The 27500-nt window shown below is 37.0% G+C and overlaps 1 protein-coding gene and 1 long non-coding RNA gene across 6 annotated transcripts in view; one reads left to right on the forward strand and one right to left on the reverse strand.

The window, feature by feature from the left end:
* Positions 1 to 13568, reverse strand: part of LOC136855082 (uncharacterized) — a 32121-nt gene extending 18553 nt beyond the window's left edge. For 2 of the 5 annotated variants that reach the window (XM_067131890.1, XM_067131887.1), the window contains exon 1: positions 13242 to 13566. Coding sequence is in view for 1 of the 5 variants with exons in the window: in XM_067131886.1 (XP_066987987.1) it covers positions 13242 to 13296 (55 nt within the window). In the remaining 4 variants the exon portion in view is untranslated. Of the gene's footprint in view, positions 1 to 13241 lie in introns of all 5 variants that reach the window. The other 3 variants (XM_067131882.1, XM_067131886.1, XM_067131884.1) reach the window with 3 other exon arrangements.
* Positions 1 to 27500, forward strand: part of LOC136855084 (uncharacterized) — a 173335-nt gene that overhangs the window by 110245 nt on the left and 35590 nt on the right. The gene's annotated exons all lie outside the window — the stretch shown is intronic.

Genomic DNA, 27500 nt, shown 5'->3' on the forward strand with positions numbered 1-27500 from the left:
CTAAGAGCTGAATGTGAGACAAGAAACGAACCTTCTTAATTAGCGTAAATTCCCCTATAAGCACACAAGTGATCCATTTCCACATTAAGTATTATGTTATTATGTTTATTTTTTGTTAGGCACGAATAAAATCGTGGCTGAAATAGAGTTAGGAATAATTGTTAGAACACGTGCATGCATCCCATTTATAAAGAAAGTTATTAACCTTTACACAAGATTTTGTGCTAGGAAGGTGGGGAGCGACACTCAGTGAAGAGTTAATAAAAGGAATAGTGCCCTTATTCCTTCGTCCACGTGATAAGGACAATTTGAAAGTCCTGAAATACTAGCTAGGTACACATTACAGCCACGTGGGCTATCCAAGTCCACCAATTTTCATATCACTGGAGATAGGATATTTTTACTCTCTCTCTCTCTCTCTCTCTCTCTCTCTCTCTCTCTCGGAGTGCACATTTTTTGGGGTCGGAAAGACGTTGTTCTGGTCTGAATAATCAACCTGATTTAACTTATAACATACGACTAGTGAGTGAATTATAGCTAGAAGTGTTCGTGAATTGTCGGTGATAAGATTAAATTTCAGAATAGCACGATAAAGTGTCGACTAAAGGTGTTTTTCGAGTGAAATATTGTAAAATTAAGCATCATGGAGATGTCTAGCAATAACAACAGCAGCAACAGCGGCAGACGCTGGAGGAATTTAGCAACCCTCGCAGATTTCCAATATGATGAATTGGCAAGCAGGGAGCTGGGGTTTCTTATCGTTGAGATCAACAATAACCCAATCACAAAGAAGCAAAAGCATACACAGACGTAGTGAAAGGATATGACCCTTCAAGCTGGAACAAGTCAGCAGAAAACATCTTGAAAATAATTGAAGGAATACCAAGGAAAGTCCAAGTGATCAAGAAACTTATAAAGAAAATCTACACCAATCAACACATTCCATCAAAGAAAGTGAATAAGGTGAATTTGGTTAATATACTGATTGATGCCATAGGAAAAAAGAATGCCTAAAGCATGCAATCTATGTAATGTGTGGTATAGCATTGTAAATCCACAAAACCTGATAAGGAAATGCAGTGCATGCCATGTTCCAACGCACCCAACATGTGCCGAAGTACAGCAAAATAAAAAAAAAAGAGAACAAAAATATTTTGCTCAACATGTCTAATATGGATAGACAATGTTATTAAGTCAAGACTTAATGTACAGATAGTTGAGGATGATGAAACTGAGGATGATGAAGAAAAGGAAAATGAAATAGAAGAAAATACGACTGAAGAGATAGTAAACAGTAATGAAAACAAAGAACAGGATAAGAGTATGGATGCAGAGAATCTCATAGACTCTATTATTAGGAGGCAATACAAAAGCATACATACGAAGAAATAAACTATGAAACGACAACAAAAAAAAATCCAAAAGAGGCTGTACCCTGATATACATATTGAAGGGAATGAGCAAGAAAAAAAGAAAAGACATAGTCTGCACTCTTTTTGAAAAAGAGGAATTGCAGATTCAGGTGAAAGATGTCACTACAAACATCCCAAAATATGTCAACTATGAAATCTATGGCAAATGTGCATATCTAGATGGTTATGAGGTTGAATGCAGCGATCTACATCCAAAAATATGCCAGAATCTGAAAGAAGGAAAAGATTGCAAAATTCAACAAAAATGCAGAAACATGCATCCTGTCGCCATGAAGAACGAAAATCAAAAAGCAAATACATATAAAAAATCAAAGTAAAAATGAAACAAACAAAGGAAAGAATAAAGAGTATGTGACGAAGGAAAAAGCAAGCCGGCACCACGTTATGAAATGTCAGCACCAAGATATGAGGCTTCATCTCCCAGGTACAGTGCAACAAAGCAATGTATCTATGGGGATGCAAAATGGATGGTGCAGATATGAGATAGATGCAGATACAAAACACAAAATGAATAATTATGAAGATGGAAGATCAACTATTTTGGAAAAGTTGGATTTTTAATGTCCGAAGTTATGGAAATGAAGAAAAGAACAACATATCAGAGCAGGAAAGAGACATGGGAAAATCCTTATTATTACCCTTATTAGATAATGGGGATAAAACACAAACCATCATAGTGATGAATGCACAGTGTATAGTTTCGAATAACTCAAAAAGAAAAATAGAGTTCTTAGAAGAACTAACCCAAACTGAAAAAATAGATATAATGAATATAAGTGAAACCTGGTACTCACATGAGACTGGTAATGATGATCAGATAAAGGGTTTCCAAACTTATAGATCAGATAGAAAAAATAGGAATCAAGGGGGAACCGCGATATATGGGAGAGACACCAATCAAGGAAAAATCTGTGAGAAATATAGTAACAGAATGTGAGTTAATAGCAGTAGAATTTGAATCTGAAAAACTAGTAAACATTGTAATATACAGACCCCCGAATACTAAAGAGTTTGATATAATAATTGACAAATTGGAGGATATATGTAGAAATCACAAAGACGGGACTATACTTCTATCCGGAGACTTTAACTTTCCTTTCGTAGAATGGAAAGAACGAATAGGAGACTGTGGTTTTATTTATACATATAAAAAGGAGATTAATAGTAGCGCAGAAGATAAGAGGCAATTTGAAAAGCTATTAGATATGCTACTAGAACATAACATTCAGCAAATAAATCACCTACCAACAAGAAAGGATAATATTTTAGACCTAGTATTTGTGAACGAGGTGAACTATGTAAAAGAAATAATAGTGTATAATACGAGTATTTCAGACCATAAGAATTAACAGTCCGTTCCAAAACTATTGAAAACAGAGATAAGGAAGAGAAAAAATGGGAAGGATATGGAAAATATAATTTCTATGTAAAAATATAAATTGGTCAAAAATAAATGAAGAATTAAACAAAAAGACTGGGAAAACATATTTGTAAGTGATAATATACAGGTAAATACGGATATATTATATAAAATTTTTAGAGGAAATAGTGGAAAATATATACCAAAGAAGAAAAGTAAACATCAGTCACACATACCAAGAGACAGAAGGATCTTGTTCCAGAAAATCAGAAAGTGGAAAAAAGGTCTTGCAAAGAAGAGAATGCATGGAAAGTGATGGAGCTAAAAAGTAAGATAGAAAATGCAGAACAAAAGATTATACAGTCAAAGGATAAAGAAAATCAAGACCCTGAAGAAAAGACCCTACAAAATATCAAACAAAACCCCAAAATTTTTTACTCATATGCAAAAAAGATGAATAAAATAAGAGTAGAAATAGGCCATCTAAGAATTGAAGGGCGATTAACAAATGAAAAAAAGGAAATATGTAACATATTAGCAGAAAGATATAAGAGTGAATTCACACCTCGAATTGATAATGAAGATAATGATACAGAAATAAGAGATGAAAATAGTGAATATTTATCGGACATAGATTTTACTGAAGCCGATATTGTGCAGGCTATTAATGAGTTTAAAAATGGATCAGCAGCAGGACCTGATGGTGTTCCTGCCATTTTGTTAAAGAAAGTGGTTCATTCAATCGCAAAGCCGCTAGCAATATTATTAAGACAGAGTATAGATACAGGCAAGATTTATGATGAGCATAAATTAGCGTATATTACTCCCAACTTTCAAAGGTGGATCAAGCAGAGGCAAGTAATTATAGGCCTGTGAGTCTGACATCTCATATTATGAAAGTTTACGAAAGGGGTAATGAAAAATATATAATGAAACATTTAATGAAAAATAGTTTGTTTAATACAGGACAACATGGTTTTGTACCCGGAAGAAGTACACAGACCCAACTGTTAGCTCAAGATGAAAGCATATATAAAAATATGATAAACGAAAAAGATACAGATGTGGTTTACCTAGACTTTGCAAAAGCTTTTGACAAGGTGGACCATAATATATTAACAAAATAAATGAGAAAACATAACATTGTGGATAAAGTTGGAAGGTGGATAAAAGAATTTTTGCAAAACAGAAAACAGATAGTAATTGCTAATGATGAGAAATCGGATGAAGCTACGGTAATATCCGGTGTGCCACAAGGTACGGTGTTAGCTGCATTGCTGTTTGTGATTATGATTGCAGACATTGACAGTTAAGGACTCGGTAGTGAGAAGTTTCGCGGATGACACAAGATTAAGTAGAGAGATTACTTGTGATGAAGATAAGAACTCACTACAAAGAGACCTAAACAATATATATAAATGGGCAGAGGTAAATAGGATGTATTTAACTCTGATAAATTTGAATCAATAAACTATGGTGGTAAAGAAGGCATGCTATATGCATATAAAGGTCCTAATAATGAGACAATCACAAATAAGGAAGCAGTTAAAGACCTTGGTGTGATGTTGAATAGGAATATGTTATGCAATGACCAAATAGCAATAATATTGGCAAAATGAAAAGCAAAAATGGGAATGTTGTTCCGGCACTTCAAAACAAGAAAAGCCGAACACATGATTATGCTTTATAAAACGTATGTACATAGTCCACTTGAATATTGTAATATAATATGGTACCCACACTACCAAAAGGATATTGCACAAATAGAGAGTGTACAAAGGTCCTTTACAGCTAGAATAGAAGAAGTTAAGGACCTTGACTACTGGGAAAGACTGCAATTCCTAAATTTATATAGTCTTGAAAGAAGAAGAGAACACTACATGATTATCCAGGCATGGAAACAGATAGAAGGAATTACTGAAAACATCATGGAGCTAAAAATATCAGAAAGAGCAAGCAGAGGTAGATTAATAGTGCCCAAAACGATACCAGGAAAACTAACGAAAGCACACAGGCATTAATCCACCGCGCACCAGCATCGATAATGCAGCATCTGTTCAATGCGCTACCAGCTCATCTGAGAAACATATCAGGAGTGAGTGTAAATGTATTTAAGAATAAGCTCGACAAATATCTAAGATGCATCCCAGACCATCCAAGACTGGAAGATGCAAAATATACCATGTAAGATACATTAGCATATTCTCTGTAGACATCAGAGGTGCCTCACACTGGACCTGGGGATATAACCTGAACGAACCTCTCTCTCTCTCTCTCTCTCTCTCTCTCTCTCTCTCTCTTGCAGAGGTTAGGAATTCACTAGGCAAAGATATTATTCTTCCTTGTTGAATAACTCTCATAAATCCATAAAAATTTGTTCAGACCATACGAGCTGAAAATCGTGGTTAGTACTCGCATTTGTATAAATTCCTCCGAAAAAGATACAGACATGGTAAATTCCATTCAGTCTTTCCAGTAAACAAACCATGAGAAAAAAGGAAACTTCCATTCATTCATTCCGCCAGAAGAGAGGAAACTCTTCCAAAACTTATCGGTCGTCTCATTAAAATTTGTGCAAAACTTCGCATTGTATTTGCTCCCTGTATTTGTTCGGTTGTTTCTCTTCACGCACACGTGCTGAACTGTCTCCTGTCCGATGGGATCACTAAAGTAAACAAAATCAGGTCTCTAGAATAAAGTAAATATTTCCTTTTCCCACGTGAGATGTCATTGCAAAAATTAAATCGTGCAAAGTAAACTAAAATTTTTTGTGTACTCGTCATATTTAATTGCAAATTTTTCTAAGCTACCGCTTCCCATTTGCCTAGAGCAGTTTTATAATATTTGCTGGCACCGCCAACACAATCACTCATTCAGGCACTGTGACAATTTATGTGAGCAAGTAAAAATTCAAAAGCATATTAATCTGTATCCAATTCTACGTAAGCCTGTTATTTTAATTCTGCAAGCTCTGACAGTTCTCTGCAAATCATTATTTAAGGCTTGGGTTAGGGCTTGCATTAAACCTTGTGCTGAAAAATCCAAGTCCATTTCGAGACTTTATATTCGTGTATTTCACACACATCCAAGTCCTTACGGGCCCTAATTGTTCATTTAGCATAAACCTTAAGTTCTCAGGAACCCAATTAACTGCATTCAACATGCACAAACCCTCGTTCTGGGACGCCCTGCTTTTGCTCTGTCACTGGCCAAGTCTGTGCGTGACATAAAATCCAAGTTAAGTCTTTTGAGACATTAAAAAATTTGTTCATCACGAACAAACTAAGTCTTATGCAGACATATTGAAATTAGTTCCTCACGAACAAACTAAGTCTTATTCAGACATATTACAATTCATTCATTATGAACAAACTAAGTCTCATGCAGACATTAAAAAATTTGTTCATCACGAACAAACTAAGTCTTTGAGACATACTGAAACCAGTTTATCACGTACAAACTTGAGTCTTTTCAGACACCCTGAAATTTGAGTCTTTTCAGACATATTGATTATCTAAAGGGTCACGCTCATATAAGCATTATCTCAAGATGTCTACAACATCCAGAGCCCAGCAAAATGAGGACTTCAAGTTCTACTTGTCTGCTGGGAGGGACATGGGAATGTCAGGACAAGCCCTGAGGGATTGGATCCAAGAGAGAGCAGATGATGCCAAGGCAGAAGGAGAGGATAAAAGAATAGCCCAGGAGAAACGTGAAGAGGCAGAACGACAGGAGAAAGAGAAAGAATGACAGGAGAGGGAGAAGAAAGAACTCATCCGCTTGCAATGGCAGCTCATGGCGAGTGCAACACCCCAACGCCCTCTCCACGTTCAACCCTCGGCATTGTGGGCTCCCTCATAAGAAAATGGGACGAAGCTGAGCCCGGAGCCTGGCTCGACCATATTGAAAAGGTCCTGACGACCTATCAGCCTTCTACTGAAGAAGTGTCTCTGATCCTGGGACGACACCTTGAAGGGAAAGGTGCCATTGCCTTCAATGCTCTCCCTCCTGAGGATCAAGGAAATATCGCCCATGTCCGCCGAGCCATTATAAAAGCTTTTGAAATAACTCCCAACCATTGGAGGAAAAGATGGAGAAATATGCCCAAAGAATCAGGCCCAACCTGGTCTGAGTGGATCTTCAAAAAGACCCAGGCTAGAATCTCTCAAAGCCAATAGTGTGGAGGACATCCTTGAACTCTTCCAACTCCCGGACTTCTTATTTTATCCCCTGCCAGCTCTCACCACCCATCTGTGTGACAAGGCGCCCAAGACAGTGGTCGTTGTTGTTGCTGGGCTGACACCTGGGACACCAATCATCCTCATCTTAGTTCCCATGGAAGAAAAAATCCTCTTTCGCCTGCCCCAGCCAACTCAGCACTCCCTCAAACATGGCAAGCCCCAAAGAAACCAGTGTGGGATATTGCAAGAGAATAGGGCACCCCGCTGAACAGTGCCGTTAGCTGAGGCTCAGCCAGAAAATCCTTCTAAGTCCCTCGCTGGGACACGGCCCCAACAAGCCCCATCTGGCTCTTGGATGAAAAAGGGCCTGCTCCTTCCAGTGGGGCAGTGCCTAGCAAAGATTATAGCAGGAGTTATTGATTGTAAAGTTTATGGGCATGCCCAATGGGCAAAATGCCCTAATAAATCAAGCACACCTGCCATTGCTTTGGCAGTTATGTTATCGAAGTCTTTGGGCCATCCAGCTGAAGGTCCCATGTATATGGCACTCAGCTTATACCTGCATGCCAGGTCAAGGCATTTGACTCTGTAAATCCTCATAAGGAAGGACAAGGTTCCCTATGGAGCTAACATTAACAGACTAAACTCGTCACAATTGAGGGTATCAATCAATTTAAAATGATATTTCCTACTGTTCAGTTGAGTCACGAGACCTCATAAATCCAGAATCTGCAACCTAGCTGTAGCAAGCCACATTCCTGGAGGTTATGACCTCCTCCTGGGACGAGACTTCCAGTCTCCATCAGAAATACAACAGTCTGGGTTTCCAAGCCCCTCAAGCCATTCATTAGACATGAGTAATTCTCAAGAGCCTCCATTCATTCCACTGCCAGTGCCACCTGAGTACTCTGTGCAGTGGCCACCTCCTTCCACGCAGATTTCAAAGCCCAGTCCTGTGCCAAGGCACCCAATCGATCTTCCTGGAGATCCCAAAATTGACTCTCAATCCCTGCCAGTGCCACTTGAGTGCACTGAGCAGTGCCAAGCTCCATCCGTCCCAAACGGCGAGCAATCTCCAAATCCTATACCAGTACCTGCCCCTACCATAGTGCCAGTGCCAGAGCATGCCCCAGATCTCCATTTGAGAGATCCCACTTTGGATCCCCTCTCTTCGCCTGGCTTGGCTCCACTACCAGTGCCGATAAAAGAGATGGATTCTTCTGACAACAGCGGGAGCTCACTCAAAGGTGCGGACTCGCAACCCGTGTCTGAGCTGGTCATTGCAACCTGCAAGCCTCCCACGCTCTCCAGAACATCTTCCTCCCTTCCCCAGTCCTCCACAGACACGAGTAGAGTAAGGATTGTAGCAGAATCAACTGGCCGATGAACTCAAGCAACTGCAACGACTTGGGGCAGAGCCTGTAAAGAATGCCCCTGCTCCACCCATCAAAGAAGCCGACCCAGGTGGCACTAAGTTGTCCTCCTCAGGCTTGGTTCAACCAGTTCCTCTACCAAGGAAAACCATCAACCTAAAACAGGTCCACGGAAGAAAATCATGGGTGTAAATGGCTTCAGGTCGCCAAAAGAGAGCTGCTGAGCTCCTTTGGCACTAGTGCCAAACTAGCACAGTGCCACCCCTCTATCCTAAGAGGACCTTGGCACCTCTATCTAGAAGAGGGTGTCAGGTTTCCCCACCTGTTTAATTTCCTTATAACTCTGTAATTCATTCTTTTCCTTTGACATTTTTTCCTTTCAGTATTATGTTCTATTAATCATATTATTTTACACCTCACAAAGGCTTATATACTATCTTGTTTCCCACTCTGCTAATGCAGAGTGCGATTGACAGATATCCCAATTTTGTGAGTGCTATGACTTCCTTTTGAGGCCTTTTTGGGCTAAAGACTGAACCTAGCCATTTCCATAGGCTAAGGAATATAATTTTGGCATACTTAATCATCATCTGTTTACAACAATTAATAATTACTTTGTATCTGTCATCTATTCTTTTTTTATTCTTTTGTGATGAATCTCGAGTCCCAGACTCGCAAACTGTGTAAATCACACACAATGTTATACCTCACGTACGTAGATGAGTGCCATAAGGCACCTATAAGGTCAGTGATTCCCAAAGTGAGATAATCTCTTTTATTACTGTTCTTTCCTAGTAATTTTAACCTCTGGCTTCCATAGCCAGTACGAAGCACTGATACATCACATGTACTTATAATATGCTCCCCTAGCACAAGTGTTTATAGTGCCCCAAATGGCTCTGAGTCATCACTCTCAAGTATCGTGGCAACACCTAACAAAGCCCACGAATACTTTTGTTGTATTGCCTCCTCAAGGTATATTAACTGCATGAACTTGTGACTAAAAGTATTACTAATAAGTGCATGGAGTATTAATAACAACATTAACCTCACGATGTTAGGTTCAGTTTTATTTACTAGCTAAGTAGTAATCTAGCTATTTCATATTCATTAAATGCTGCTTATTATCATTTCTTGGAAAGTAAGATTATTACTGTTGCCAGCAGCGTAAATTAATTCTGCAACGTAAAATAATTGTCATAAGTGATTTCTTTTGTTTATAATTGACGTTGATATTTAGCAGAAATATAATATTTTAGACTAATGTACCCCAAAGGTTGTGAAGAGAGAAATTATTGCCTGTTGCAATAATGTAACTTTAGCCATTTCAACCCAACTAAGGATGTAATGTCATCAAGATGGGGGAGGTATTAAGAATATTCCCTCCTATGCTATCTTTCATGCAATAATTCAAAGTAAAAAGGACTAAGTAATTCAATAAATTCAATTTAGTATGATTCACTGTAGACAAATTCGCCTCTAAAACCTTTCTCACCACTGCCTTTGGGGGTGGAAAACCACTTTAATCCCTTCCTTGTCCAAAGTGGTGTTGGAAATCCTTTAATTCCAGGCGCGGACTCGACCAGAGCTAATCGTTGCCCGAGGTATGTCAGCTGGTGGCCTGGACACGTGCACTCTGCCATCTTGAAATCGGAGCCATGCTGCCTGCATTTCCATGTGGGCAGAGTGATCACAACGCCATCTAGGAGGAGGAAGACCTAACTTCCAAAGATATAAAGGGCCTTGGAGAGAGAAGCTTGCCCTCAGAATTGTACGGCGACAGCCACGGAAAGCAGAGCTCTGTCCCTTGCTCCATTAAACTGCCTATTTTCGACACATGGTTGGCAGTATCCAAAAGTAACTTTTTGTGAATTAACTGACTTGCCCTCCCTCTCGCTGGCCCTCATAAGAAAGGTAACGTACAAGGATTTAAAGTTTTTCGTTAGCCACATCCCCCATTCTCCTCCAGCTAAGTTCCTTTCTTTTCATAGTGCGATATACTGTACTTACAGTGAGACCTGTATTGCTTTATATTTTGTGCTGTTAAATTTGCAAAGCATTTACGAGAAGTGTAATGTAAGCGTATGATGTTCAAGTCACTGGAATCGAGTTCAGTCTGGGCATCTTCTGTGCAATTCCTTGATTCCTTCATTACAGTTCTACTTTTGGTTGAGTAACCGTAAGTGTTTCAATTGTAGATCAGGAGTATTCAGCTGTGGATCTGCGTAGTGGTCACTACTTCGTTATCATCGCCTTTTGGAGCAGGCAACCCATTTGTATTCCCTCCAGGAAATTTCTCATCAATTACTCTTGCCCCATTACCCCAGAATTATGCTACCATTCTTCTGATATGTTTTCTTTTGTAAATATAATGAATTAAGTTAAGCCCCAGAGTTTACCTAATCACTCCCCTCTTGAAGTAGGCCTTCAGCCATATTTTTGTTGTTTGTATTTTAGCTGTCCTCAAGGCCAGAGTCCCATTTTGTGGTACTAAGGTAAGCTGCACATCATCCTAGTATACCCATATATTATCTAGCATAGATTCCAGCTTTAAATGATTAATAATATATATATATATATATATATATATATATATATATATATATATATATATATATATATATATATATGTGTGTGTGTGTGTGTGTATGTAATGTATATATACATATACTATATATATATATATATATATACACATACACAGTTGATCCCTGTTATTCATGGGGACATACCACAACCTATGAATAGCTAAAATCTGCAAATACTTGACACCCTCGAAAACGCATATAACTGCCTATTTTGGTAGGTAAAACCCCAAAAAACACCTCTGAAATTCTTATACTGAGTATTTTAATAGATTTATCATAAAAATTGCCGTTAGTCGCGAAAATTATATGAAAATACAGTAATTAGTGAACATTTCTCTTTGAAAAATACCGCGAATAGGCAAATTTTCCGTGAATAATGTGTATATACATTCCACAGAAAAATCGGTGAATAGGTGAAGCCATTAATCCGGAACCGTGAGTAGGCAGGGGTCCTATATACATATATATATATATATATATATATATATATATATATATATATATATATATATATATATATATATATATATATATATATATATATATATATATATATGCATATATATATATATATATATATATATATATATATATATATATATTTATATATGCATATATATATATATACATATATATACAGTATATACAGTATATAGTTGAAAGACCCACCCTGACTTACTTGGCAGAGACTTTTGCGTAGGGAGGCTTTAGATGAGTAGAGATTTTTATTAGACAAAGCAAAAGAAAGTCATGAGTGGCAGAATCCAACAGAGACCCTGTGCATCACATGGTTTTAGAGGCGATGAAGGTGATGCTGTCTTTAGTATCTCACCCCTTAAATATTAGGGAATAACGTGGAGAAGGGAGTAAGAATACTAAGTTCTCCTAAACTAGGCTCCAGTGTCACAACTAATAGGAAACCTCTTCTGTTGGTATGTATAATGCACAACCAGGTTCATACCTGGCCAGTTTGACTAGACTGTATTCAGTGGACGACTCCCACATATGTCTAATACCACCTCCTTGGGGTAAACCAAGGTGGTACACCCACACGAGGCTTACTGGAACAGTACAGCCTTCAGCCAGAGGAAGTCAGAACAGTTTTCTCTAACACCCTCAACGTGTAAACTATTACCAATATTGTCATGTGTATAATAATGGTTCATTGAGAATCCAAACAGGCTTTGACAGTTTTTATATTACTCCTCCAATTAGTCCAACTCTTTTACCAGGTACACTTTAACGCTTACTCACCTTAGTAAAGCCTGTCAGAAAACTTGTGTGGATCCAACGCCCCAAAGGTACAGGTCTTATTCAGTGGGGACCCAGCCTTGTAGGATTACACCAAGCACCAAAGTTGCTTATATCTATCAGAAATCTGAGAACCAAAACCTCCTTGCACTTGCAACCTACAGATTGTATAGCAGACCATAAATCTCTTTCACAGTTTGACTTTGGATAGTGTGCAACAGTAGGCTAAGCCAACATGTCAACAGACCAAAGTTAGTTATATCACCAGTATGGTAATAGTGTAACCACCACAGGAAATATGTAAAACATCCCTTGACCTAATGCTGGGAATTCCATACTAAAGAATTATTTTTGTTTTGTAAGTCTAAATTTGCCTTGCCATGAAAAAATTTTGGAGTTGCAGGGGTGACAAACTTTACAATGAGTGCTCTTTTGTTCAAGTTTGTGACCCCTGTGACTTTCTTAAGAACTTGGGCTGAATAAGAACTTGTAGTCCAAAAGCAAAAGCAACCACTAGTTTTCAAAATTACACTTTTTGCTGCCCATGATTCTCATCATCTTGAGCCTTAACTAGTCGAGTCAAACCACTAAGGAGGCCTAGTTCGTTGTTAGTTAAGTTCACTACACTCACTGAATACCGTCAGAAAGTCAGCTTTCGTTTGCAAAGAGAATGAAAGGCTGAATAATGAGAAAAGAGTAAATTATGGAAAAAGGAGCTATGCTAGGTCAGTCCGTTTTCCTTTTTCTTCTAAGCCCATATCAAGCACACAGCACCTTGTGGGCCCTCTTTGACAGTAAGATCTAAAAGAGATTCTTTTTGTACACTTATCTTCCCTGGTCAGCTTGATTAGATATTGAACCAAAAGACTAGGTTGAGTGTTTTTAATGGTGGAAAATTCAGTTTGACAGCATCACTGCGCCTTTCCACTACTACTTTAAATGCTTTTTGCTTGAGGGCACAAGTAATAATTATTCGGGGAATTGAGCTACATCTGCCCTGATCTAGCTGACATTATTCCCATTCGACTAAAAGGTTTACCAGTTTGATTACTCACAACTGCCGATGTGATGGCTGACGAGTTCGTTCGACCCGGCCGGGATGAAGCCCATTTGTCGATTCACTTCAAAAAATCCGGCGCCACACCTTTTGTAAACCAGCAGTCCTTTCACTTGAAAAATCCGGCGCCACACCTTTTGTAAACCAGCAGTCCTTTTATTATTGCAGTTTGGCCAGAATTAAAGAACTTTGTTAGTTACTCTTTAGTCCATAAAGTTTAAGGCAAGCTATTCCCTAGCTTAGCAAAGTAATTTCTTTCCTACTCTAAGCAACCAGCAAGCAAAATGGCCGACCGTTGTTTTAGTGAAACCGCCTGTTCGTGTGTGTGTGATCATCAGAATAATTCCAGCAGAAAACTTTATAAGAAAATTTAATTTACGAACGTGGTTTCAGAACCGTGGCATGTAGGTATATATATGATATATATATATATATATATGTATATATATACATTATATCGGTGCCACTATTAAAATGCGCGAAATTTAAAAGATGAACATCACGCACGCACTTTCATAGAGACAACATCACGCACGCACTTGCAATAGAGACTAGTAGTCAGTACTAGCAGCACCATTGAATCTGGTCGCTTAGGAATTTATTGAGGGTTGCCAGAAAGAATATATATAACTATCACGTGTGTTTTATCAGACGCCATTTTCAATTAAATAAATCGCTGTTTATCAAAACAGTCTTGCTTTTGTCACGACATAGAGGGCGTAACACGAGTTTTTGCAGATATTTCGGAAAATGAAAGAAAAAGTCATGCAGAGCGGAAAATGTTCTATAAAGACATGCATTTTAAGGCTTTGTTTCTCGGTGAAGCGAGATTTTCTAAAAATAACTGCTCAGGCGAGTAAGATAATGTGTGGGGTGTCGAGTAATCTGAGATGTCGGGGGAGGGGTGGGGGGAGGATGGAGGGATGCAAACAGTTAATCAGTTGTCAGTTGATCAGAACACTTGTCAGCCTCAACAACCTTTGTTCTCCTAAAGCCAAGATAAGCGGGCGTGTCTGCCAGATTACAAGAGTAAAATTCCTGTTTTATTTTGAGAGCAGGAAACTAGAGACAGTGCCTTACCGTTTCGGTAATGCGAAGTATGTGGAAATGATGTGAGTAGAACCACACAGTTGGTCAGCAAGATCACCAGGCATAAAACTCCTGCAGAGACTAATGGACTCTTTACAGCACATCAAAAAGAGCGGCATTATTATGCATCAACGCCAGTGGTGGCCACTTCGAAAATTTGATGTGATAAAGACAATAAATGTTCCAGATGTACTTCAGCAGTATTCAGTTAACCAATTTTCAGGTCACACTGTTGTTAAATCCAAGAAAACAAAGCCCAATTGAATCTTCCTCTCCTACTCTAACACCTTAGGTTTTAGAGTAGGATTATATATAATATATATATATATTATATATATATATATATATATATATAATATATATATATATATTATATATTATATATATATATATACATATATATATATATATATATATATATATATATATATATATATATATATATCTAAAATCTATAAAAATCTAGTATTAGAACAGCCCATATAAGAAAACAAAAAATCATTTGACCTATTCCTAAATTCAGTCTGTTCCCAGGCGCTCACTGTTGGTATTCAGTGTGGAATATCTACTCCGTTCATACTATCTTGTTGTACAGGAACACCTAGAAAATGTATAGTAATTAGTTCAGTCATCCCCAAGTAAGTTATCCTAAGAAGATTGGTACCATGGCCAGTCTTGACTAAACTAATGAAGCCTTCTCAGCATCACTCTTCTCTCAGCCTCTGTATTTAAATACCTCTGTTGTATCAGCAGCATGTTTTGTAAAGCGTGGCTAGGAATTCCGAAATCGGCTTTTTTTTTTTTTCTTTTCAAGATTACAGAAGGCGTGTCAGTTGTTGCTGATTTGTCGGATTTCATTCTGGTTGAGCATATTCATACAAAGTTGCCTTAAGGGCATAAGAACCTCGTTTGTTTGTTATCCATACCTTAATTACGTTCTTGTGATACTGGAATGTATTTGGAAATATGACAGAAAATGGATCACGTCCATTGCTAGTCTGTTTTCTTCTCCACCGCAATTTATTGCCAACTAAAATAATGATCTTCAGTTAATAAGTGGAACAGTTAGTAAGTTGGAGACACAATAACGAAGTTGACTGCCATTCCGGGAGTGTTGTAAGTACATACATTGCTGTGATTTTAACGAGTAAAATATTAATTTTTGCCTTCCTTAATTTTTTTTTTTTTATTCTAGCCCCATGTCTTATAGAGCTTTCAGCAGGGGATCACCTATAAGCTAAGGGGTCAGTTGCCTTGATGTTGCTTCTCCAGCTATTTATGTCGAAAGCATTTTCCTCTGCTAAATCCTTCTTAGCCACATCCTCCTCCTTTTTATCATACCGTCTAATCCTTTGCCACCATCCTCTCGGCCTTCTACCCCTTCTACCCTTAACTGGTTCTACCCAAGCCGTCTTCCTCTCTGATTTCCATCACATGCCCAGACCATGTCAGTCTTGACCCTCTCATGATATCAGTAATCTTTACCATCTTCCCTAACCCCGTTCCCTTTATGGACATATTTATTCTCCTCCCCAAAATGTCCTGGGATTTTAAGTGTCAGAAAACGGATTTGCCTCCCTCAAGGAGGGTTTAGCTCGCTTACTCAGTTTTGTTTGTTAACACGATTCCATAAAAAGTTATGTGTGGATTCTGACGAAACTTTGGCCAGTAGACCTCGTGACTGGAAACAAGTGGTCCGATTTTGGGGGCATGGGGATGAAACATTTGAAGCAAGTGGACGTCTCTTTTCGGGGACTGATGGAGGGATGGGGCGAACATTGGGAGCACTGGCGGAGTGATAACATGAGGCGGTTAGGTCTTTCATTACGTCATAAATAGAGGAACGCATGCCCAACAGTGGGTCAAATAGGACTGAGGATGTATTTGATTCAGCCAACCGTTGCGTCAGTGAGGATGATATGTTTATTCCAGTATATACTTATGATATGGACCTATTTAGGATTAACAGACTGCTGCCAAGTATTTAACTTGTTTACTGTTAGATTAAGACAGAAAGAAATGAGGAAAAAACAGCAGTTTCCCTATGTGCTAGCAGCTTGGGCCAGACATGAGAGAGAGAGAGAGAGAGAGAGAGAGAGAGAGAGAGAGAGAGAGTGACGATCAGGGAACTTAATAGTCGCTTCTCATCCTGGAAATTCGCGGAGTTCATTATCGAGGCAAAGTTGCACAGATTTTGCAACTGATTCACTTCTCACGACAAATTTCCGGAAAATTATTTCCATATATTTAACCAAATGAACGAAAACAAGGTTAAAAAAAATTGTAACATTTTCCACTGTTATACTGTACACAATTCACATCCTAAAATTCATAATATATATGCAGATTAACAATTACGTTATCAACCTTTTCCATCTTATTACCCACTTTCCTCGCAATTCGGACCTAACGGAATGCTTTCGCTTTTTCCTAGGAGGTGCGGCTATTTGTCCTACGCAGTAGGACCCTCCCCCCCCCAAAAAAAAAAAAGTGGTCCACAAGACCTTTTTGTTAGAGGCAAGTAAAATCCTTCGCCATTCATAGTTTTCATTATTCTAGAGAAGTGAATAAGACAGCGAGCTTAGTCCGTTTCCATTCGTTGATGACTTTCTGTCACTAGTACACTCAGTTGAACACGTCCTTCATGAGAGAGAGAGAGAGAGAGAGAGAGAGAGAGAGAGAGAGAGAGAGAGAGAGAGAGAGAGAGAGAGAGAGAGAGAGACTGGGTAAATTTCAGCGCAAACATTCAACATTTTATGTCAACTTAAACTACACTCAGGAACTTCTGATCTATAATCTATAAACAGAAGTTTCAAGTTCAAGGTCACACACACTCGGGCAATCAATAATAGAGGAGTTGTCCTGCTCAGCACTTGCGACACGCAACTTTCGTACTTAGCACTCTGCTGGGCCCGCGTTCGATTCTCCGACCGGCCAATGAAGAATTAGAGGAATTTACTTCTGGTGATAGAAATTCATTCTCGTTATAATGTGTGGTTCGGATTCCATAACAATAGGTCCCGTTGTTAGGTAACCAGCTGTCTCTCTAAGCCACGTAAAAGAAATCGAGAACTGGCCAGCTCTCTTTCTAGGAGAGCTACTAATCAGCTCTGGTCTGCTAAACTAGGTATATCTAACTTTTAACCATATAGACGTTTACTGACGAGGTTTAGACGTTTAAAGGCTTGGAAAAGTCATTGCAGTCACAGGTGTGTAAATTCTTGTATATTTGTTCATATATCTACTAATACAACGGGATGCATAATTTAAAGAACAAAATTAAATTCCATTTTTCCCAGGGTGCAGTACTATCTGTGATCAAATTATGATGAGTTATTTTGTTTTACCTCGTTGTTTTCGTACGTTGTTTCTCTTGAACAGTTTATTATTTAATTGCTCTTGTTTCTTTTTTCCGTTCTGGACTCCTTAGAAACATTTCGGGGAACAGCCTCTGAAAGGTAGTGAGACGGCTGTCACGATGCTCGTTCGTCACACATAGAGACACGCCACATCCTGTTTCCGCTTGGTTTATCTGCTTTGGCAAAGTTTCGTGTTATTTTTCTTTTTGATGAGAGTTTTTATTACATGCTACGCGCATACACAACCATACTTCACACACCACCCAACTCTCTTTCTGTTTACCTGTTCATGTGACCTGTGTATGACGATAGTATGGCGATAATACACGCATCGAGACCGCTCATACCTGGTCATACTCCCCTCGGTCTTACTGAGTATTTATACCCTTCCGTAGGCTCTCGTGTTTGATTAATTCAATGACCCAGATCCTAGGTCCTTCCTTCTGTGCTTGGAGTTATCTATAGGATGTTGCGGTGTCCTCAGGTCTTTGCTGTAGGACGTTTTGGTACCCTTCGTTCTGGGGGTCATGTCTTGACCTTCCGGGCATGAGATTGTGCCATTGGGAACGCCCTGTTTATTTTTCTTAGCCTGCGTTTCAGCGGATCAGTTTCAATCATCCATTTCATTGGTACATCATCTCGAACTGTGGTTGATGTCGGTATTCCGTATCCTGTTACTTGGCTGCTCTGCACATTCCGTTTACCCTTGTCTTCAACTCTCCCCATCTGTCCTTGTTTGTGTGTTTCTGTCATTGTTGCAAAAGGTTCCAGCGTGTGTGTGTAATATGTGTGTATGTATATATATATATATATATATATATATATATATATATATATATATATATATATATATATATATATATATATATATATATATATATATATATATATATATATCACATTACAGTGCAGGTGAGATGGTAGGTCCTGGATGACTGACGTTTCCAAGCCATTGACAAAGGACAATGGCTTGAAATGAAGTTTCTGAACCGGTCAGGACCTACACCCTGTCTCTCTTATTTTTCACCTGTGGTAATGTGTAATAAAATGAATCACGTAGAAAGCGATAATAATCATATATATATATATATATATATATATATATATATATATATGGTTATATATATATATATATATATATATATATATATATATATATAAATTGAAACTATGAACTATGGGGTGATCTAACTATTTTAAAAGTGCGTCAGTCATAAAGATGCCGAACCAACGGCATTGAATTGAACTGAGTTGAGTTGAATTGAATTGAACTGAATCCTTTATTCCAGCTATAAGCCATATGCATTAGATGAATTTTTTTGCATATACATATCTTTACAAAAGTCTTTACAGAAAATATTGCATAAATATTCATATGTTTATAAAGTATAATTTCACATTTATTAAAACCTTTTTTTAAATCTTAGAAAATTACATAATACAAAATAATTATAAACTATATATCTAATTGTTTACTTTTATTACTCACTAAAAAATGAGATGACTCTATTTTAAAAATTTTGTTGACCCTCTAAAAAAAGTACAATTAAAAACTGCTTTAAGAAGACTATTATTTGTCTTACTTAGCCGAAGGAACAAACTAAGTGCATTTTTCCTTAAAAGTTCTTGAAATGGAGGAGTACCCAATTTAACAAAATATTCAGAAAAACCTGTCAGTATTCATAAAACGTTTCAGTGGCTTATTATAACAGACATGAAGTTTGTTCAGGATAGGGAATACCATACAGCGAAGGTCAGAACGGTTTGAAAAGATGATGACATAATAACAACTTTACGGAAGGCAATAAAGATGGGACTCTGCCCAGATGTGAACTCTAAGAGTATTTGTTGGTTTTTATCGAGAGATGAGAAGTTCAACCCAGAACTTGAAGAGAAATACCCTCTATTTGAATGGAAAACTATTTTGGGGGAATGTTAACAGTAAATTGATTAACAGTTATGATAGAGAAATTTTGTACAAATATGTTCATGAAATTCTGGCCACAAAAGATAGATTGTATATGATGAAAATACCAAATAGCAAACTATGTGAGAACTGCAAAGAACCAGAAAATTTGATGCATTTAATTTATTTCTATAAGTGCAAGAAGCAACTGCTTAATTGGCTGTGATTTATTAAATGAATTGCGTCACATCAAGACAAAAAGTTTATTGAAAATTCAAAAACTGGATTTTGAAGCACATTCAAAAAAGGACAGGAACACTGCTATAATGTTGATTTGTGACGATATTGTTGGGATTTGGTTAGCCCACAAAGTAGGAGTAAAAGAAAACGATGGTATTAGACGGTTTATAAAATCAAGGATAATAAAAAATAGATATCTACTGATAAAATCTTATATAGGTAACTACAGTAAAATTTTAACATTGAAAAACATAGATTATTTGTAAAATGTACATGATAAAATATTTGCCAACCCGAATGGGACGATAAAGTTATATTTGTTTTCGGTAAAGTTAAGTCAACTTTGACCAAATTCTGATTGTAATACTATTTAAAATGTAAAATATTGTATATCTCCTCTAATAAATGATAAAAAAAAAACTCGAACATTACTGTCACACAGAAAAACTCCTGAGCAACAGATTGCCTCTCATACACTGACTGCGGTACGATGATATGATATGCTCATCGTCCTTGGGTCATAGCTGATATGCATATACCCAAATATTTGAAAGGCTGGACGACTTCCAACTTCTCCTACCCACGCACAACTCCGGATCTCCATAGTTGATGAAGAATCTTTTTGGTTTAACTGTCACTACTTTGGTCTTTTCGCCGTTAACCATAAAGTAGTGTTCTTCAGTATACAGCATACACGCGTCGATTGGTTCTGAACAGCTTTTACGGAAGGACTAAGAAGTGTGAAGTCATCACTTTATAAAATGTGATTAATTCAAAAGCAGACAGAACGCTGCCTTGCCGAATGCCACATTTTGTTTGAAATGGCGAGGAAAGGGAGTTTCCCCATGTTACTCCAAACCTTTGGGCTGCATACCAGTTTTTCAGTATTTCTGTTATATAAAGTGGACTTTTCTCTGCCTTGAAATATCAAACATCTTTTTATGGCAAACACGGTCGAATGCTTCTGAGAAGTCCATGGAACAAAGAAAAACGGGGTATTGTTAGAATGATACAAGTCTACAGTTTGAATAAAAACAAAGCCATGTCTGTGCTATGAGAGGCTTTATAAGCAGATTGGTTATCCGTTGTTTCAAAATATTTCTGATACCTCTGTAAAACTATACATTCGAATAGTTTTGATATAATGGACGCTAAAGCTATTGGTCTGTAATTATTAGACATATATCTGATAGTCTTGTCTGCTGGTCTTTCATTAGAGAACATATTTTAATGTTAGTAAAGATTTCTGGCATGTAACTGTGAGTAAACAAAAGAACATTCAGAAAAGAGAGGTGAATAAACAGGGCAGGATGGGCATATTTTAAGTGTTCACCAGTTACGTTGTCTAACCCCGGGGCGCTAGTTAATATTAGACAGCCTATGCAAAGCCTCTTACGCGTCACTTGCAGAAACTCGGATTTCGGTGATATCAAGTGGCCTACGGGTGACCTTTTCCTGACATTATTTGCGCGTAATGTTCACTCCAACACTCAGCTACTTCCTTTTCCCCCGATAAGCCGTTCATCTGAACAGAAAGTTTCGACATCTCTTCTCTGACTATTAAGTCGTTCTCCAAGGAGCCTTTTCCTCTCCATGTCTTTGGCCATTCTGTTTCTTAATGTCACGTCCTTCACTTAGATGAGACCATGACACCGCTTCTAGGGCACCCTAAATTGCGCAAAATAAGTATTTTTCTCTTGACATTGTTTAAAAAATCTCTAACGAAATCGTTCCATCCCGGAACACTTTATGACTTCCTATTTGAATTAAATACCTATCTCTTTCCGCTATTCCAAAGAGCATAAATTGTATCCCTTCAAAGGACTTAATTTTAAGTAAATGCCTCTAGTTTGAACAATATTTCTCTTTACACAAAAGAGCATCAACTGGAATTCCAACTCGTTTTAGTGCAGTCTCAGTGTTAGTTGCATATCTTTGTCTGTTGCCTATTTCACATCGAACACGTAAATCTATATGTTCCGCTAAAGACTCCGTAGGTGAAGTTAAAAGATCTAGATTAAAACCCAAAGGTTCATGATCAGAACCGATCTCGCCATAATGAATCTTAAAAAGAGAAAGATGAGGCGAAAGCGAATCAGGACAGGTTACGTGGTCCAGCCATCTGGTATGTCCCCAGGAGTCACTGCAAAGGTGTGAATCCACAGGTAGTCTTGCAGTGGTAACCCTCTACCACACTACCCTATAAACTCCCTCACCCCCAGGTGATGGGCATTAAAAATCCTGAGGGCAATAACATGCCATAATATGCTCTCTTTTAAGAGACAATTCGCCTTCCCAAAATATACCTAATGCAATCCTCAAAATTTTATCACTCATTATATATTGATACCAATACATAAAAGACGCTCGTCTGATGTTGGTACAATTTTAGCACTTGGTGCAGTTCTTTCATGAAAGAGGAAAGCTAAGCCACCGTAAGGTCTATACCCCTCAGCAATCCCCGACTCGGGTCAGAAAGTGAGGAAGCTCCGAAATTAAGATGTGGATGAACAGTGTTCAGAAGGGGATTTTCCTGTTGTGGTGAAAACGCTTCTTGCAGAGCAATTACATTATACCTTTCACAAAGTCCTTTTACAATATGTATATTTTTCTTTACTGACCTACGTTAGCAACGTCTACATAACAAGAGTGCAAATGTTAAAATTCTCTGTTAGAAACCTAATCATTTTATTTATGACTAGTTTTGTTTTGATTAAATGTAAGTGTGAGTCTTAATGTAAAGACAATATTCAGCATTTAACTGAGAGAGAGAGAGAGAGAGAGCAGGATGGGGGGGGGTTGAGAATTTAAATAATTTTTTGTTTAAGTCCCAATCTACCATTAAATGTCTGAGGCACCATCGGAATCATTTATTACATACGAGGTCGATATTTTTTCCGGAGCATCAACATCTCTCAGGTATTGATAGTTCAAGCGATGAATGGTTGGCCAGAACTGATTATCCAAGTTACTGTTTCCCTGAACCAGATAAATTAAAATGTGTATTTTCTTCTTTTCCAGGCATTACAAGTGCCAATATATTTCCACTTTTGCTCAAGCACTGAACAATTGTAGCCTTATTGCAACGTACGATTTGCTCTGTATTTCTAATAACGTCTGTTTTCTTGACTTTTTCTTTATGTATTTACATGCAATGTATGGATTTATTATCATGATATTGCTGCTTGTGGCTACCGTATATGGGTATGTCAATTGTTCTGTCTTACATTCGGAGGTTACCGTTCATTTCAAGTCAGCTAATTAAGACTATACTTAACCATTCAAGCCTTGGCCTAAGCTAATAAAAGTGTACCACACAGGTTAGTAATCTTATGGCCTGTACACACTAGCGGGCATGCCCGTCGGGCACTTCCAGCTGTTTATGTTTTCTCTCGCTTCCATACTCGGTCGGTCGTTATAGTGGAACGGGTTGTGGGAACAGTGTTTGCCCGTCGGGCAGTGCCCGCTAGTATGGACAGGGCTTTAGGCTTATTCTGAGCTGGAACTGGTACTTGAGGCCGAAGACGGACGAATCTTCATCTTGAGGTTAAGACTGAATGGAAAGTCTTACTCCGGAGGTTTCTGTAATGTTTCGTAGTTCTTAACAGTAGGTGGATACATGGTGAAAGCAAATTACTCCTAGTTGGATTCCCTCCATAATTATTCCCTTCTAGAACTGGATCTTACAGTGGTTCCTATGACTGGTTCCCTTTTACAAGGGAGAAATATGGCATTTCGAATGGAAAACAAGGGGAGCTATATTCCTTTCCCCTCTCGCGTCGTTGTACACGTCTCAAACAATGTGATTTTAGCTTAGGGAACTACACACTAGTTGCATTTACGCATCTATGTACACACACTCGATCATAGATAACCTCAACTTCGAAGGTTAGCTTATTGTTTTGATAAAATGAAAACCAGTTCGTTTTTCTAAGCCACCAGCTGTGAACGGTCTTGCCATTGATTTAAAAGAAGGATATCCATCGTTACATCAAGCCACAATTTAATCTGTATTTCCAGCAACAAGTGGCTATTTTTCTTACTTATTTACGTAGAACTTACATGTAAGTGATGTTCTTCATTTAAAGTAACGTATTTTCTTTTATTATGACAGAAAGACTTTTAGTCTTTGTGATAATCTTACATGCAGTATTCTGCATTTCCTCTAAGATGAGTATTTGCTTCTCTAGTTTACAAACGCTATTATTTGAACTTAGGTACAGAAAATGAAAAATTATATCTTTCATATGATTATATGATATTCTGACAGAATCATCAATACCTCTTAGATGATAAAGTAAGATACCGTTGACGACAGGGCAGTGGACAGTAAATGGTTTGTGACAGTGCCCTGGTATGTACAAATTAGACAATCTTATTATAGATAAAATAGTTGAGAGTTATAACATTACCCCGTAATTTTGTGTACTACTTGTTATTTTCCTTCTTATGTATTCCTTATTGTTCGTTGTTATTTTAGTATTACTTGTCGTTGTTCCTTTTATTGATGTCTTTTATGTATATTGTTATTATTGTTACTATTCCTGTTTGTGAATTCAGTTGTTTTATAAACTGGTCGACAAGTAGTTTCTTTATATATATATATATATATATATATATATATATATATATATATATATATATATATATATATATATATATATATATATATATATATATATATATATATATATATATATATATATATATATATATCATATATATATATACATATATAATATATATATATATATATATATATATATATATATATATATATATATATATATATATATATATATATATATATATATATATATATATCATATATAACATATATAATATATATTATATATATATATATATGAAATTTTTTTATCACCATGTTTTATATACAATCATGAAGCTACAAATGTTGCTTAACATTAAATTCATGCTACCTCGGGAATATCTCCGATGGACACTTATCACCGAAGGGAATTTATAAGTGATAAATGGATTGGTACTGCCGGTCGCGATCCTCGACACAGAACTTATCCAGCAACTCCAGTCGACGTTACCAATGAGCTATCCCCTTCGGTGATAATTCTCCATTGGAGATATTCCCGAGGTAGCGTGAATTTGATATTAACCTTAAACACTAAGCCTGTATTTACAAAAGTGTCTGCCATATGCCAGTGGGGTTTGGGAGTTAGCGCTGAAGCGGAAAGAAAGTTTTTCAAAAATCACAGCACACTTAGTGTTTAAGATTAAGAGTTCATTTTTGGCTCCTCTTTTTCTCATTGCCTGAAGTTTAGTATGCAACCATCAGAAATGAAAAAAATATCATTATCATATATAAATATTGAAATATAAGACAGCGCAAAAAAAGTTTCATATATAATTGTATACACATCGCGCTGTGAGCAAAACGGTTAAAGCTAATGAGCTATTTTTTTTTCGTTGTATTGTACACTAAATTGCGATGATTTTGGTATATAACAAATTGTAAAACGATCAAAGCAACACAGAGAAAATATTATCACAAAATGATGCATGAATTCGTAACGCGCGGACGTAAAAATGTTTTTTCAAAAATTCACCATAAATCGAAATATTGTGCTAGGGACTTCCAGTTTGTTGCTAAATGAAGGTAAATGATTGAATATTACTAGAATGTAAGGGGTTTAGCTTACAATTGCATTTTTCGACCATTTCGGTCGAGTCAAAGTTGACCAAAGGTTGAAAATTTGGCACTTACCGTGATTTATATAAAAATATTTCAAAACTGATATAAGCTACAACCATGAATTATTTTTGTTGTATTCTACATAAAATTTTGCACATTTTCATATATAAAACGTTATGTAACGGCAAATATAAAACGATGCAAAAATTACGACAAAGTGACTAAAGAATTTCTGAGATTTTCAGCAGAGTTAGCGCGCGCGGACGTAAGGAAAAAGTTTTTTTCAAAACTTCACCATAAATCGAAATATTGTGCTAGAGGCGTCTCGTTTGTTGCAAAATGAAGGTAAACGTTGAATATTACTAGAATGAAGGAGTTTTAGCGTACAATTGCATTTTTCGACCATTTCGGTCGAGTCAAAGTTGACCGAAGGTTGAAATTTTGGCACATCGTGATTTATATGAAAATATGTCAAAATTGATAAAAGCTACAACCATGAGTTATTTTTTGTTGTATTCTACATGAAATTGCGCACATTTCCATATATAAAACTTTATGTAACGGCTAATATGAAACTGTGCAAAAATTACGACAAATAGAAACGTACACACAGTTTGATACAGAAGATTCGTTGGAACATTATGAGTACATGATTAGAATGCTTGCATGGCAATGCAAGTAGTGGTGATTGTACATACATCAAGACAACAATGGTTAGGGAGAAACAGACGGAAATAATGTATGGTTGAAATTGCGTTCCTTTAGAGAAAGAAAACGAGATGCTCTTGTTGTCTTGTCCACTCCGATGGACGACGAACACACGAACACACACGTGTTTGGAAGAGACGGCGTCAGGCTCTTACAAGATTTTCAGCAGAGTTAGCGCAGACGTAAGGAAAAAGTTTTTTCAAAAATTTTTAAATCGAAATATTGTGCTAGTGACTTCTCGTTTTGTTGCAAAATGAAGGTAAATGATTGAATATTACTAGAATGTAAGAGTTTTAGCATACAATTGGATTTTTCGACCATTTCGGTCGAGTCAAAGTTGACCGAAAGTTGAAATTTTGGCACATCGTGATTTATATGAAAATATGTCAAAATTGATAAAAGCTACAACCATGAGTTATTTTTTGTTGTATTCTACATGAAATTGCGCACATTTTCATATATAAAACTTTATGTAACGGCTAATAAAAACAGTGCAAAAATTACGACAAAGTGACTAAAGAATTTCTGAGATTTTCAGCAGAGTTAGCGAGGACGTAAGGAAAAGTTTTGTTCAAAATTCACCATAAATCGAAATATTGTGCTAGTGACTCCACGTTTGTTGCAAAATGAAAGTAAATGATTGAATATTACTAGAATGCAAGAGTTTTAGCATACAATTGCATTTTTCAACCATTTCGGTCGAGTCAAAGTTTGACTGAAGGTTGAAATTTTGGCACTTATCGTGATTTATATGAAAATATGTCAAAATTGATAAAGGATACAACAATGAGTTATTTTTTATTGTATTCTACATGAAATTGCGCACATTTTCATATATAAAACTTTATGCAAAGGCTAATAGAAAACGGTGCAAAAATTACGACAAAGTGACTGAAGAATTTCTGAGATTTTCGGCAGAGTTAGCTGATGCTTTCTTTTGGGATAAGAAAGAAATTCGCGCATGCGCAGCTGGATCACGCTTGTAAACAAAACAACAGCATGATCCATGAACTCCCAGCATCCCTCAAGGCGCGTGATTTAAAATTCTTCGCAAACGAGACCTATAAGTATTTTTCCGCGAATATTTAAAAAAACTTTTTGTAGTCGACGTATTTTACGTCCACTTGGCACCCGACAGACAACTTTTGTTGACGTAAAATACGTCCAGTCAGTGTTAAAGGGTTAAGCGACATTTGTAGCTTTGTGTTTAAATATATATAATATATATATATGAAATATAAATATATAATATATATATATATATATATATATATATATATATATATA

The sequence above is a fragment of the Macrobrachium rosenbergii genome, chromosome 30 (genome assembly GCF_040412425.1).
Source record: "Macrobrachium rosenbergii isolate ZJJX-2024 chromosome 30, ASM4041242v1, whole genome shotgun sequence".
NCBI classification, from domain to species: domain Eukaryota; kingdom Metazoa; phylum Arthropoda; class Malacostraca; order Decapoda; family Palaemonidae; genus Macrobrachium; species Macrobrachium rosenbergii.